General features: G+C 36.8%; 1 protein-coding gene across 3 annotated transcripts in view; it reads left to right on the forward strand.

Annotated features, from left to right (window-relative positions):
• TRDN (triadin) overlaps positions 1-15,935 on the forward strand; it is a 232,991-nt gene that overhangs the window by 205,591 nt on the left and 11,465 nt on the right. For all 3 annotated transcript variants that reach the window (XM_084262483.1, XM_084262482.1, XM_084262484.1), the window contains 7 exons: positions 900-917; positions 2,608-2,655; positions 3,509-3,529; positions 7,186-7,212; positions 8,352-8,387; positions 8,613-8,657; positions 9,466-9,513. In XM_084262483.1, the coding sequence (XP_084118609.1) occupies positions 900-917; positions 2,608-2,655; positions 3,509-3,529; positions 7,186-7,212; positions 8,352-8,387; positions 8,613-8,657; positions 9,466-9,513 (243 nt within the window). The remainder of the gene's footprint in view (positions 1-899; positions 918-2,607; positions 2,656-3,508; positions 3,530-7,185; positions 7,213-8,351; positions 8,388-8,612; positions 8,658-9,465; positions 9,514-15,935) is intronic.

Below are 15,935 nucleotides of genomic sequence, written 5' to 3' on the forward strand. Positions count from 1 at the left end.
GTTTCTGTTAATAAAAGTGGTGAAATTACTGCATAATTCTTCAATATATTTCTAACCTGTACATTTAATGAGTTAGAAATTACTGATAGGCAAACAAGTCTGGAGAAGGAAGAAATGTCATCTTTGAATTTACAGGATTTTCACACCTAAGTTCATAAAATGTTTTTAGGGTCAGCCTAGCTGCACTCTTCATTTGTGCACAAAATCAGAAGGTTCAAACTGTGATTTAGCAGTGGTTGGAAACAAAGCTGCTAGAAATATCACAACTGGACTGCCTGTTGTAATATAAGTTTGAGTCAGGTTCTTGCCAAGTCTTTTTCCTGTTTATTGGAGCCAAACTGAAAGTCTATGTTGGCCGACTTAGCATAAGCCAAAAATAACTTGTAAGTTTTCAGATCAATACCTGTTGAGCTTGAAACAGGCAACTTCGAACAGTGGGTAAGTCATCCCATCTTTCTTTAACAAACAATTTATAATGATATGAACTATTCTTTGATGATGACTAGAGCTTTCCTAACTGAAAGTGTAGATAAATGTTTTCTTGATGTTGCAAGTCAGTTGAATCCCACCCAAAATTTCCATCACCTGTTGACTGGTCTGGAGATACTTTTGGTTTACACTGTTACACAGGAAGAAATGGTGCTGGAATACATAAATGTATAACTGTGCTAAATGATACGATACTGCCTTATTTGAGCAGGAGCTGATAGCTTCTGGGACTTGAAAAGGTCTAACTATATTAAAGCCTACTGAATGCTCTGCATCTTTACGGGAGTAAGGGAAACTAAGAACCAGTGAGAACTGATTGACATTAAAATATTTGAATATGAAAAAGAAAAAAGAAATTAGTTCCTTTTCATGTCTAAATATCACAATTTACTTTCTTTTGTCTTCTGTAGTCCAGAAAAAGCCAGCAAGTACGTGGTACCTACCTTGATCAAAAACACCTGTAATATAGCTGGATATGTGTGGCATTTTTGACTTTAACATATGGAAACTGTCCCTTGGCAATTTCTAATTTTGCTTAAAACTATAGTGTCTTTATCACCATGCCTTCCATTACTTTCATTTAACATGTTCTCTTGTCATTGCTATTTAAATGTCCGTTTGCCATAACCGATTGCTTCAGTACAGGAGTCAACTCGTTTTATGCTTCCAATATCCCAAGTCTCAACAAAAAGCTAGAAACAATACAGGAGTCACAAGCTTCCTAAAAATCACTATTAACAATCAGTTGGGTTGAATAAATACTTCTGCTAAATTAAAAAGAGAAAAAGAAAGACACCATTGCTTTTTCTTCTTAATCATTTATTATTTCAGTATAACTACATCTAGATTTTTTTTCTCAGTCACAAAGAACTGAAGAAAAAGTCCATATATTAACTTAATTATGCAGCGTGCTAGTTCATTTCTACATCTTTCATGCTTTGGGCATGCAAGGAAATCTGAAACAGTTTTTTAAAAAAAATCATTTCAGTCCCCAAACATTGCCACATTAAAAAAAAAAAGCCTGTATGTGGATAAAATATCACTCTTCACTGACGTGAGTTTTAATTCACACCTCATAAAACTGTTTCACATTTGAAATTCCCTATCATGTCTCCATCTCAGCATTCTCTGGCATGTACCTTCACCCAAAATCACAATTGCTAGTTCAATTATTCATCTAAGAAGCAGAAGGGATGAGGTGGATTGCCCTTTATTCAGGGGCTACTCGCATTTTGAACACTTTATACTTTACAACCCATCTCTGTGTCCTTGTTGCTCCAAAAGAACCTGATGCACAGACTTTTAGTCATGCAAAACATCACCTGGAATGAAAGACAGTGTCTATCGATTCAACAGCTCCAAAATGTACTGTGGCTCTTATTTGCATGCATTTGGCATAGCTGCTACTATGCTATGAGATCTGTGGTGTGGGGTTTTTTTCAATTCCTTTTAAGCAAGTATGACTTTTGTATAAATTATGTAGCACTAGACCTCGTTTTTAAAACAAAGCTTCTTCACCTTTTCTATTTCCAGCAACCTAAAATAAATTCTCATTTTTCCAGCTATATTTATGAAATAGAAAGGAGGGAGAGGTGGAAGGGGAGGGAAAAAAGGGGAAGAAAAAGATGCACTGCCTACCAAGCAGTGCTGGTTCTCTCATTTTCCACAGTAAGACATAATTTATTCATACGGAACGGGATGTGTTTGAGACTTTGGGAATTCAGCTCAAGTATCTCTGACTCAACAACATAAAGGCCGAGTGAATGGCTGCTGAGTTTGCTGGGTGCTCTCCTCAAAAATTGAGGGGAGCCCCTATTAACTGACTTCTTCCTTAAGTTACAGGCATATCTTTTATTAACATTGAAAGTAACAATATGTGGAGCTATGTGCCAGTTGAACTTCACTATTTTGTTGCAAATCCCTCAGTGGGTAATCTGTTAGTAACTAGTCATGTGGCTTTTTGTTGCCCAAAATAACAGCATGAAGCAAGAAAAAAAAATGAATGTTTATTCCTGAAAAATATATATCTGATACTTACCTACAAAAAAAGGGGCAAATACCCTACAAAACAACTTAGAAATATTATGGCAATTTTTTAATGCTGTTTCTTTTATCTAGTGCATGAAGCAATCAGACATGAAAAAGATGTTCCACCTAAAAAACCAGGTAAGCACTCCTGCATTGTGTGTATTCATTGCTTTTGAAACTGTTTTACAGAAATTGCCAAAAGCAATTCCACATGACAAATCCCAAAATCATGGACCTGTGATCTGTTTTGCTGTATAGAATGGCCTTGACCTGTCATAACTTAGCTAAGGTAGGGCAGCTCATATGTGCACATGCTGCATTTTCTGAGGATATATATGAAAAGTCAAATTTCTGCTTCTGTAATTCCACCAATGTCAAACAAGTCACATCAGCAAAGAATTTTAACTATTTCCTGATAGTGCTTGCTTTAAATGCCTTCATTTTTGCTAATTATTTCTGTGTACCTGCCATCTTTTTGGATTTCTCTCATCTTTTTGACTTTGGAGTCAACTTCTCAGGACTAGAAACAGTTTAATTTTCCACACCATTCAAATCATGACCTCACTCTACCCACCTCGTATGATAGATGTCACTGCGTATCTTAAGCAGAGTCACTTGTATGAGACAGAGCAAAATTACTTCAGGTATAAGAAGCAGGACTGTGCAGCTTCACCATGAAACAGTCACCATGGGGTTAAAAAAATGTCTTCTCCCTGCTTCTCAGTGAAAAGGAATGAGTGAAGAATGAAATTTCTTATTATTAACATTAATCAACCTTCACTCTCACGCAGCAGCTACCATGTCTAGATGAGAATGTCCCTACTTGTATTATGTGTCATTAGATTATTATTAATTACTGTGAGATTACTAAAAACTGTGTTTTGATGTGCAGCAAGCACACTGAACACAAATAAAGCCATTCCCCACCACAACAGTACTATGCTGCTCCTGGCTGTCCTGACCATCTTCCTTTCCTCTTTTTACTTCCCAGCCAAACCGAAAAACCCTGCAAGTATGTGTCATGTCTTGTTTCCTTACAGAATGTGTAAACCTTCTTTTCAGATGCACGTTGCCTCAATTTGCATCTCTGCAGTTTTTCTCCTGGCAGATAATGCTGTTTTCTTGCTTAAATTGCAGATACTCTTGTCTGCTTAGTAACAGCCAAAACTAAGTACATTTATAGTTTAATACTGTGAAACTGCAACACTCAAACTCTGTTGCAATTCATATTTCTTTATAAAGGCAAAGTAAATTATGCTAGTAGTGTAATTGATGCTCTGGTGGTTTAAGATGAGTATAGAGACATAATTCATCTTTATGCAAATGCATTGTTTATTAAAAATAACAAAATGCCATGTAGCATAACCGAATTAGACTGCCTTTTCATTTCTTCTTTTAACGTGTGGAAATTACTTATTTCAAGGGTTTGCTAAGCATGTTCTTGGCCTTGTTTCAGTATGCTTTTTTATTCCCACTTTAATGAAAAATTAAATTAAATGAAAGAATAGAAAGGAATATTTCCATTTTAGATTAGTTTTAAAGAGGATTCAAAGGGAATTTCATAACAAAGGTTTTTCACTGAAGTCATTGTCCTTTTTAAGGTCAGTAAGAGTTCTGAATATGTAAAGTCTGGGATCTGTGCTTGTTTTGGCATGTCATTGCATGTTACATTCTGCAAATTATGATCAGACAGCAATCAGGACAGTGTTTACAATGCATGCTTCAAATAGTGAAAGTGTTGAAGTGTGGACCTTCACAGATTAATTAATTGTAGCCTCTTTAGCACGAGATCTTCGTGGGGGTTTTGTGCTGTGCCTGACACATCAAGACCAAAGTGCATGTTATTCTGATGCAAAGTAATCCATAAAGAGTATCTTAAACCAAGGCCAAGCCCCATGAGACACTGACCTCTTCCTGCCTGAGGTCAGAAGTTGCCAAGGCAAGGCCAACTGATTCCATTAAGCTTTCTATACTAGTCTCTGACGTTATGAGCTTGAAGTTAGACAAGATGAATACTCTCTCTTAAACACCTGTCAAAAGACACAGGGCTATTCTGAACACCAGCTCCAAAGGGAAAGGGGGAACACAAAGCATCTGAAATGTGCCTGCATTGAAGGGTCTCCTGAACTGCAGCGTTCAGTTTCCAAGTCATCGTTGTAAAACTGTTAATTTCTGTGAAGCTACTGGTGTGTTTCTATTTTTGTCAGTATTTTAGGTAAATTTTCCTCTATTTGAGTCTATTATTCAGAATTGTTCAGTCTTATGTTCACTGGATTACTTCACTGACATTTTATGTCTTCTGCACTGATTGATCTGAGAGACCCACTGGTGGCACTCTCTTCTATTAGAGAACCATCAGAGTTTTAAGTGACTAATTCCTCATGCTTTCTGCAATAAGGATCATTTTAACTCAAAATCTCTGTCTACAATGCTTTTTTATCAAGAGCTGTATTACCCTGATGTATTGTGATTATAAGGAGCAGTCAAGATCTTTTCTTTTGACCTTTGCAGAGGGATATTTGTACCACATTCTGAAGCTTATATCCTGCTGCCTCAAATGATGTTAAAGGTTAACAATACCTCCAGTAAAACGAGAAAAGAAGAAAAGGGGGGGGGGGGGGGAGAAAAAAAGAGGAAAAAAGAGAAAACCAGTAATAAGCAGACCTATGATCATATACAAAACTAATGCTGTTTACAATGTCTATTTTGAGCTAACCATCCTTGAATATATCTAGTTCAAGATTATAAGCAGCAGAGCTATCCTAATTTTTTTTTCCACTCAAAGAAGAACATTAGTTGGATCACTGTGTTCTTTATTTCTAGAGCTCTGTATAGCTTTGCTTCATATAATTCTGAGCCAGGTGTATAGTGTGCTTGCCCTAGCATGAACATAATACTCATTGTTTTTGGAGTTCAGGTCTAGTAGGAGTGTAAAATACATTTTTCCTGGGCCAAATTCATTCGTACATTATATGCTGTGCAGTTTTACCATAAAAGCAAATGGGGTTTAAATCAGTGGGGAGATTGTGTCAGTAACTGAACACTCTCGAGTATGAAAAGTCCCCAAATTAGCAACAAATACATTTTTGTAGCAGCCTGCTAAGTTAATTACCATGAAATTATGAAAGTAATTAGCAAACTATCATATTTTTCTCTGTTTCTCTTTTAGCACACAGGAGGGTCTTTGACATCAATTAATCCTATATCAAATTTGAATGTGTGATGAAACTCAGAATTTAGTCCCTGCGTACTGAGTAAAGACTCCCAAATTGTGAGGTTTCCTTGAACAGAGGACAAAATTGGTGCCATTTCTTTCTTTTGCAATAAGTAATACCAAACCACATTTTGCCATTCAGAGGAAGATCTCCTCAGTGAAGCATTGAGGGCACGAACCCATTTCCTGGATCTGGTCCCTCAGACAAATCTTTTTCTTTTTTTTTTTCTCATGAAAATGAGACATATTAATCCATCGGTCACAGTGCAGTAATGTATCAGCTTTCAGCAGCTACAAACATGCTCATAAGCAGAAATGTAAATATTAAAGGTCTTAAACTTGCTGGCGTTTAATAGCAGCAAAACTGGCCTTAGCTGAATGCCTGTGGTGCCTAAGTATTTGGCACTGACATTTCTGAGTATCACTATGAAGGAAGGCCAGAACGAATGTATCCTGGGATGTGTTAGTGAAAACCACACTTAATTGCTCGTCATCCCATTGAAGAAACATTGACTGAAACATTGTTGCTTTGGTGTGAGATGTAGAACCTCGTGTTGATCTGAAAGCAAAACTCATCATAAAGAAAATACAGAGATAATTCAATCAAAAGAGACCTTGAAGCACTTATGGAATATATTTGGGGTTTATACAGCTCCAGGTTCAAAGAATAAACGGTTTGCCTGGCTAGTGAAGTTATTCTGTTTCCTTGAAATTGGTTTCTAAAATAATACCAGAACTAATTAAGTAGCAAGTTGTAAAAAAATATTTTATTCCAAATCACAATTTAATTCATTCCTTTGATTAAAGAATAGTATTTTTTTTATACCAGGGAATTTCTATCCTATCACAGTGATGAATTTTCATTAGTTACTATGGATATTGCAACAGCATAGGAATATATGCTTCTCTTACTCTAGGTGCTGTGCAAAGATGTCGTCAAAATTTCCCTAGCTCTCAAGAGGTTTTAGTCATAAAAGGCAAGGCAAAATGATAATGCAAGAGAAACCATTATATAGGGGTGAATGACATCTCCTCAAGGTCAACCGACCAGTTGTTGGTTGGGATGTGCAGATGATAAGAAAAGAGAGATTGCAATTAAAATACATGCATTTTTTTTCAAAAATAGCATCATCAGCTATAACCTTGAATACACATTTTAGAACTCTATTTAAATATTTGCTTGCCAGAAAACTTTGATTTGCAGTGTTTGCACTTGAAGGAACTATTGCATGCTGGATTATAGTACTTCAGAGAGTGGGACTCAGCTTTCGGTGTGAAATCCTGTGTACACATCCATTGTTTGTGGGACATTTCTTTACAAATCAATATCCTGCAGAAAAGTTGCAAATGAAAGAGGAGGTCTGTTTAAATTATTACTTGCCTTGAAAAAAAACGTGGTACTGAACCTCAAATCCTTTTCTTTCCCCTCTTCCTTTCTGATTATTTTCCTGGAGAGCCAACAGGACAAATCCCAACAACAGGTAAACATCACGTTTCTCTGGCATGTCTTACAGAAGGAATTAATGAACATACCAGTGATGATTAATGCATGTTATTCATCAGCAACAAACAATGCTGACATAAACCAGCACTGGTAAACTGGCAGCGCTGCAGCTCTTCACCACAGGCTGTTCTGATCTGCTGATTATGTGATTTTCACTGTTCTGCATCATGTTTTGGTGAGCTGGACACAGGTGATCAGCACTGTGCAAGCTGGTGTTAATCAGATAACACACGCACCAGAAGACTTTGAACAAAGCGTTATTACAACTGGTTGGGTGATGTGAAGTGAAAATGAACAATTGGAAGGCAGCCTGCCAGCTTTCTGCTGTAGTCAACAGGGAATACTGAAATGGGCTCAGATGCCTAAAGCAATACACCTTACTTAATTTCAATCTGCCTTGTTGAATGAAGTCACAGACCAAATGTCTGTGTTTGCGGGCTGGGGAAATGATGCTGAAACAACAAAAAAAACACAACAGCAACAAAAAAACCCACAAAAAAAACCACAAAAGCAAACAAAAAAAAAACCCAACCAAAAAAAAACCCCAAACAAACAAAAAACCCAAAGCATGTTTTAAGTGAAGGCGCATTCAGAGCAAAATAAACTGAAATAAATCATAATCCACTGCTGCAGGACTTCAGAATGGTCACATTTGGTTGTTCTAAAGGTCCATCTGGCTTCATACCCTGGGGTGGGTTTTTTTTTATTGTTTGTTTCAGACAATCCGGATTTCTCCAGGAAAGAGAGTAAGCAGCAAGCAATAGGCAGAGGTATCCTTCCCTGATGCATTGTGGCCACCAACAATTAGGGAATTCTGGCATTACTTAGGGAATTAAGGATGCTAGTGCATAAAGCCTTTGTCAGGAATTTCCAAACTGCTCAGCAACCTGCAAGGTGCAAACATTTTCCAATGAGTGTTCAGAAAGCCAAGAACTGCCACTGTCTTAATATTAGACACAGTTTAATATTATATATACATGACATAAGGCACATTTACCCCAGTTACTATTCCAGGGAAATTTCTAAAGTGATCAGCTTTGCACATCGTACTTACTGTAAGAGCCCCATTTTTCTGATGCCTGTCACTTCACATTGTTTCCTTGTAAATCTTTCTAGCCACAAAAAAACCAAAGACAGCGAAGGAAAAAGAAGGTAGGGATTTACCTATTTTTATGTGTGTTCATATATTTGTAGAATATAAGAGTAAAATTAGTACAAGATAACAGTTTTGCATGTATAGCTATTTGAAACAACACCTAAAAAATATGCGTTGATTTTCAAAGAGTTGTACTTGAAAACTCTAGGTAATGATCTATTCTGAATTCAATTTACCAACCTGGAACTCTGCTTTGTTATTTTTTGTTTTCTGCTTGCTAGAAAAAACAATTGAGAAGAAACATCTGAAAGATGAAAAGACCAAAGGTAATAAAGGAATAAAAATATAAATAAAAAATAAAAATGCAAACATTAGTTGTTTTCATGGGATAGGAAAGAAGAGCTTTGTTACTCTTCCTAAATATGTGCAAGTAAGACAAAATGTTGAAATAATTCTACATAAATCAACTGAATGCCTGATGGATCCTCTGTACATGAGTATCAAGGGTTATTACATCAGCACATGCAATCCTGCTGCAGCAGTGCCCTGCATGTGACCTTCCCTGGCTGGGATGGCATTAGTCTGTGGGATCCTCCAGCACTATATCCAGAGACATGTGGGTTAGCAGTGCTTGCTGAGCCCGCTGTTATGTTCCCTAGGGAGGTGGTGTAAAGCTCCCCTCTATAGCTTGTGTGATGCTGTAGATCACAAGCTTCATACCATAGAATAACTACAATGATAACACAAAGCACTTTTTACACATAAGCTAGACCTCGTGGTCACCTCTATCCTGACTAACCTGTTGGACATAGCACTGCTCTGGCAGACAGAGAAACAGTCTCTACGATATCTCTGAATATAAATGATAGAAATGTTACACTAATTTATTAAGTTAGTGGCCTAAGTCATAAAAGTCTTCTCCACATTTGGTAAAGACAGTGACTATGGTTCTACTAGGCATAACATTTCTATTTTTAAATAATTTACTGGTAAAATCACACTTAAAAATCTGCTTTATAGAGATTATTATCTGTGGGTTGATACCAAGAAACTAGCGTGTTTCCTATTGAAATTTATTTAAATACTTTTTCCTGGATCTGAAGATGAATTTATCACCTATGTTTTCTTCTACAGGAGTCCCACCAGTAAAAGAAGCTCCACGACATCAAAACCTGACATCAGGTACATCATTTCTCTTTATTGTGAAATAAATAAATAAATAAATAAATAGGAGTTGCCTTTTCCTTTCCAGAATTTTCCTTTTTTATTTTTAGGTTTTGGCTCTGTTTTGGTTTGTTTTATTCTTTTAAAGGAGATCAAACTTGCTATATTTTCATATCTCACATTTCAGTCTAGAGAACAAGATGTGAGGCAAGCCAGGTAAATCGAATGCATACATATCATTCCTGTGGAGAATGGTTTGCTCAAATGGTATTGCTTTACCACCTTCCTAACTTTTAAACACATATTCAACTGATAACTTTGTAAACCAAGTGGCCTGCAATTAATTTGGCAGGGCATTGTTTATAAAAAACCCAAACCAAACCAAAACCACCTCATAGGAAATCTGTTCCATAAGAAAACTACATGAGAAGCAGCATGTTCAGTTCATTTTCTCTCACATTAATAAATATTGCTTCCCATCACTGTGGACTCTCCATCCCAAACTGTGCACCAAAAAGGTAGTTAATAAAGGCAGGGAATTGTCCCGGAGAGAGAGTGGCTGTGTGATGCTCAGCCCCCAGCTGGGGCAAAACCACGACAAGCATGTTAGGAGGAAATCTCCCTGTTATTGGTTAGCTCCATGTTTTTCCTAGTTTATGTTAAAAATAAAAATATGTTACAGGTTCTTGAATAGTATAAATTAATCCCCATGACTTCATTGGAACTGTCCTGATTTGTGATAGACAAGGATCAAAGTCTTCATTTCACCTGTGAAGTGTAACTGGTTTACATGGAAATATGAACTAAATATTAACATAGATCCTCCCAGTGCAACTTGTCTTAAACTCCCAAGGAATGAATTTGACTTCTTATCATCCAGACTGTTCTGTTGTATATTATTTTTTTCACCTTTTTTGTTATAAGTAGGATGCTTTAGAGTCCTACATACATGGTATAAAATGCATAATATATGTGTAATTATATGTAACTATGAGTTTAGAAATACCTATTTGTCCATATGTATAACATTAAAATATTTTTAATAATAATAAAAAAATTGCAGAGCAATCTGACACCAAGGAAGTGAAAATGCAAATTAAATTTTAAGACCATTATCATCCTAATATTTTCATGTGTCTGTCATAGAAGGGCAACTACATTTCCAGATAAGAATGGCTCAGCTTTTTCTTTAATCTTTTTTTGTTCAGGAATACAGATCATAGAGTCAGATATATGCTTTAATTCCTCTTAATGATTCTGTTATTAACTGATAGATACAGTATGTACAATCTATGCTTCCAAAAACTGAATTACTATTTTGCCAATATAGAATTCATATAGATCAAGTAGTACTAATTAACATAAATGACCAATGAATTAAATGAATCTTTTTGCCAAGAGGGAAAATGATTAGCTCATGGATCAAAATTCCAAATTCAGTGTAAACAAGGAATGTAGTCTAAACTTGTCTCCCAGTGGACCTTCTCCTGCACACCATGCTCCTGCAAAATTTGCATCATTCAAAGACTCTATTACTGTGGCTTTCATTTACAGTAATTGCTATGATTGCTTTATTTACTTGTACATTATCATTGTGCAATTATTCTTGACTGGATGTATCCCAGATCATAAGCAGCTCTGTGAAAACAGTTTTTCATAGCTGGTTTTGCAAACAAAAATTACTATCTGAGTATTTTTAAACTATTCTCTGCTCACTAAAAAGAACAAATTAGTTTTCACACAGTGGATGAAAGGTTTCCAGAAGAACATCAAAGTGTTTTCTCTTTATGACTGTTCTTCTTTGGTATTTGCTCACATTGAGAATTTATAAGTTGAGACCAAGTACTAGGTCACGTACACTTGAGTTGGAACTTGATAGCTTTTGTCTGTTCTGTTTGCAGATGAAGCCAGAGCTTTTTCCCCACTGTGCAGGATGCTAATACTTTTTACTGATAAATGGAAGTGGAAAACTATTTACACTTTCTTAGCTAATCTAAAAATTTAAATAGTAAATCTTCTTTCTGCTTTCAAAAGCTGAAAAGAGTAGACTCCCATGTTCCTAGATTTCGATCAGAATCCTTCAACCTTTCACTGGTACTGAGAAGCAATCAGATAATGAAAAAAAAACTCAACCCACAATATAAAAAGCTCTCTATATATTCCATTTTAGAATGTTCCACTTTTAAACAGAATTTTTAGCAGAAGCATACCTTTCATAAGCAATGATAATATGTGCAGTAGACACTAAATTTCTTTCCCTGTAGAACTGCAAGCAATTGCATAAAATTCTTTTGCTTTCTTTCTCCTGTCCTAAATGTCAAAATTGACACCTGTACAAAGACTGAAACTTGGAACTTCTGAGTTTTTTCTTCTGTCTTCTAACAACGCTATTCACACACAGTGAGAAGCAGATTTTTCAACTCTTGGTGTAAGATTTGAGGAGTACACAAATTCAACTCTGTGATGAGGACTGTCTTCCATACACTTTATATGAACTTTTAGATAAATCCTAGTTTGTTTAAGGCCTACAGCAGAGTATGAAAATCTAAACTAAATAAAAGGTGATTTTATTGCCATTACCTTGTAACTGTCCTTATGGCTGAAGTCTCAGGAAACAATGTGTTGCATTTGTCATACAATTAGTTGAAGAGGTTGATGTTTTTAATGTGCTGTTATCTAAACCCACAGATGTGCAGATGTGGCAGAAATAGAAAGGCTATGATGGAAGAGCATGAAAAGTGAGAAATTACAGGACTGATTCTAATCCCATATAAATTTCTTTTCTACGTTAGAAAAATGTGTGGATTACTTTCATGGTCAATAGAAATTGAACTAGTCATGCCAATTTCCATGTACATACTTACATCATATATAGACTTAATTAATTCACGAATCAGCCTCACCTCTGTACCTGGGAATATCATGGAACAGATCATCCTAGAAGCTGAGGCACATGGAGGACAGGGAGGTGATGCGAGACAGCCAGCATGGCTTTAATAGGGGCAAGTCCTTCCTGACCATTCTAGTGGCTTTCTACACTGCACCAGTGGACAAGGGAAGAGCTACAGATGTCATCTATCTGGATTTCTGCAAGGTCTTTGACACAGTACCCCACAACATTCTTCTCTCTAAATTGGAGAGATGTGGAACTGATGAATGGACTGGTCAAGGGATAAGGAATTGGCTGGATGGTGGCATCCAGAGGGTGGTGTTCAATGGCTCCAAGTCCAGATGAAAGACAGTGACAAGTGGTGTTCCTCAAGGGTCTGTGCTGGGATTATTGCTATTTAATATCTTTATTAACAATATTGACAGTGGGGTTGAGTGCACCCTCAGCAAATTTGCTGATGACACCAAGCTGAGTGGTGAGAGAGTGCCAGAGGGACAGATATGCCATCCAGAGGGACCTGGACAAGCTGGAGAAGTGGGCCCAGGTGAATTTCATGAGGTTCAACATAGCCAAGTGCAGGGTGCTGCACCTGGGTTGGGACAGTCCTCATTATCCATACAGGTTAGGAGATGATGTGCTTGAAAGCAGCCCTGAGGAAAAGGACTTGGGAGTACTCATGGATGACTAGCTGGACATGAGCCACCAATGTGTATCTGCAGCCCAGCAGGCCAGCTGCATCCTGGGATGCATGATAAGTGTGTCCAACAGATAGAGAGGTGATTCTGCCCTTCTGCTCTGCTCTGGTAAGACCCCACCTGGAATACTGTGTCCAGCTTTGGACCCCTCAACAGAAGAAGGACATGGACCTGTTGGAGCATGTCCAGAGGATGGTCACAAAAATGATCAAAGGGCTTGTTAGCTTGGGGAAGAGAAGGCTCCAGGAGGACCTTATAGCAGCCTTCCAATACCAGAAAGGTGCCTATAAGAAAGCTGGGGAAGAACTGCTTACAAGAGCATGTAGCAGTAGGACAAGGAGTAACAGTTTTAAACTTGAAAAGGGGAGATGTAGGTTGGATATTAGGAAGAAAAACTCTTCAATACGAATGTGGTAGATGTCTGGAACAGGTTGCCCGGAGAGGTAGTTGAGGTCCCATCCCTGGAGATACTCAAGATGAGGCTTGATGGGGCTCTGAGCAACCTGATCTAGTGAAGATATCCCTGCTTACTGAAGGGGATTTGGACTAGGTTACTTTTAAGGGTCCTTTCCAACATAACACATTCTATGATTCTATCTACTCTCATATATTATTATATATTATTAGAGGTTTAAAACTTTCTTGGACAGGAGAACTTCAAAACGTACTATCTTGTCAAAGAAGTTGCACATCTGGGAAAGCTAAAATTATCATTAAGCAGGGCTGGAACACCATTTACTGTGCTAGTGCTTTTATGGAAAAAGCATTTCAGCTAGATTTATCCTCTGCTTCTTTAGCAATAGAGAGCAACACAGTTTCTCATATGGGTTTTTTTTTGCATACAGAGGAATTATTTAATCATATTATCAGCAAAAGGTATTCAATGACACACAGTGAATACTTTCACCACATGAAAACCTCAGCAACTCCAGTGGATTAATTCATTACACGTCTGTATTAGCAAGTGGTGATTACTGTAAGATTGTTTCATTGCTTTGCACTTTCTGCCTTCCTGCAATATATCTTCCAATGCAAAGATGCTTTCCAAATCTGCAAAAGCAGAAAGTTCCTTTTAATGTGAGATTTGATATGAAAGCCATTTGAGAAACCATCAATGGTGTTACCTCAGTGCTGAAGGAACATAAACTTGTTGGCAGTGCAAAATCTAGGATTTTTTTCCATGAAACATTATTTTGAAAGAGAATAAGACCATTTTTTTTCCTTAGTTCTGAAGCATTTGAAGACTTTGTAGGAAAATATCTTTTTCATTATACTGAATTTGCAGTTTTTGTAAATTTCATTAAGCACAAACATATCGGTCCTGTTGTGTAAAAGAGAAACATTGAACTACTTTAAAATAATGCATAATATTCCTAAAGGAAGGCAAGAACTTCTCAGAACAGGTAGCTCTCATCTATGGATAGGTGATGAACTGCAGACTCTATATTATTCTACTCTCCTTGTCCCTCAGACAGTCTGTAGATCTCAGATGTATGTTTCTGGTATTCTGTCAGCAGTTTCCACACAGAAATTCAGCTGCATAAACTTCTACTACTGATGCTGACTATTTGAATGAAACTAGATCAAAGAAGCTGAACAAAAACAGTGAGGAGAAAAGATACGAGGTGATTTCTCAAAATAGAAATATAGATCAAGGAAGGGACCATTAACTGTAATAGCTGCCTCTGAAAGTAATAATGAAAACAGTAATAGCATCCTTAAAATAATTTATATTAGTGATTCATCTTTTTTTTTCTCCCCAGAAGTCAGCAATAAATCACTATTATTAATGTTGTATGTTATTGACATAGGAAAGTGTACCACTGGCTGGAAAATAATAGAAGGAACTGGCACTCTGAGAAGTTTTGGAACTTTTTTTTGTTTAAGATCTGTGCTCATTCATTTACAAGACCCGTGTCTACACAGGATATTCTCATTCAGTAAGGTGTTCCAGGGTGCTCATCTCTCTGCACAAGCATGTTTGTTAATATCTGTCTGCTAGAAGGCTGCCAGTGCAGGCTTTCCTACAACTTGGTGTTAGTCATTCTGCTATTCTGAATTTAAATATTAAAGAAACACTTGGAGACTAAATGTCAGCAGGCTTGTCTAACCAGTGGCAGACTGTGCAGTAACAAGAGATGTTAAGCTTAAAAAGCTCAGTTAAACAGTGCTAAATGCTCCAGTGATCACTTATTAAGAACTAAGGTGACCTTGATTTCATTTTCTTTAACCTATATTGAAATTGAATTGATGAAAGTTTCACTGGAGCTGCTTTAATTCTGAATGAGTGCCCACAAAACACTTTCATATGGCCTAATTAATCCATTCTTAAAGTTAAGTTGAATTAATCTTCCTGACTATTTCTACATAGAAAAGCCATATAGCAGGAAATATCAGACATATTTTGGTAGCTAAGTAAAATACACTCTGGTATGAAGTTGATTAAATGTCACTGAAAACATACATTTCAGCAAGCTGTGAAACTCAGAATCTGTAAATACCACAAATGAGAACAATACACCAGGTTTTATGTTAATTACAAGCTTATAGATATCCTATCAGCGTAGTGATATTATAATCTGAATTATGAATTACAGAAGTCCTATTTAAATGCCTAAATTTTTATCCTTTGAAACTAAGAACTCTGGGTTCCTGCTGTGTCTTCAACAGGAAGACATCTATCCCTAGCTCTAAACTAATCTCCTTCTTTGGCTGTTCTTGGTAATTCCATTTCCTCAAGTTTATTTGTTGTCAAGATTTGTTTACTATAGGAATTACTGAGAGATTATCAAGCAGCTTTGCATCATGGTGAGTTACTTGGACTCAGTTTAAAATCCACCTCTCCAGAAAATAAT

This window comes from Gallinula chloropus (assembly GCF_964237585.1).
Source record: "Gallinula chloropus genome assembly, chromosome: 3".
Taxonomy (NCBI): Eukaryota; Metazoa; Chordata; class Aves; order Gruiformes; family Rallidae; genus Gallinula; species Gallinula chloropus.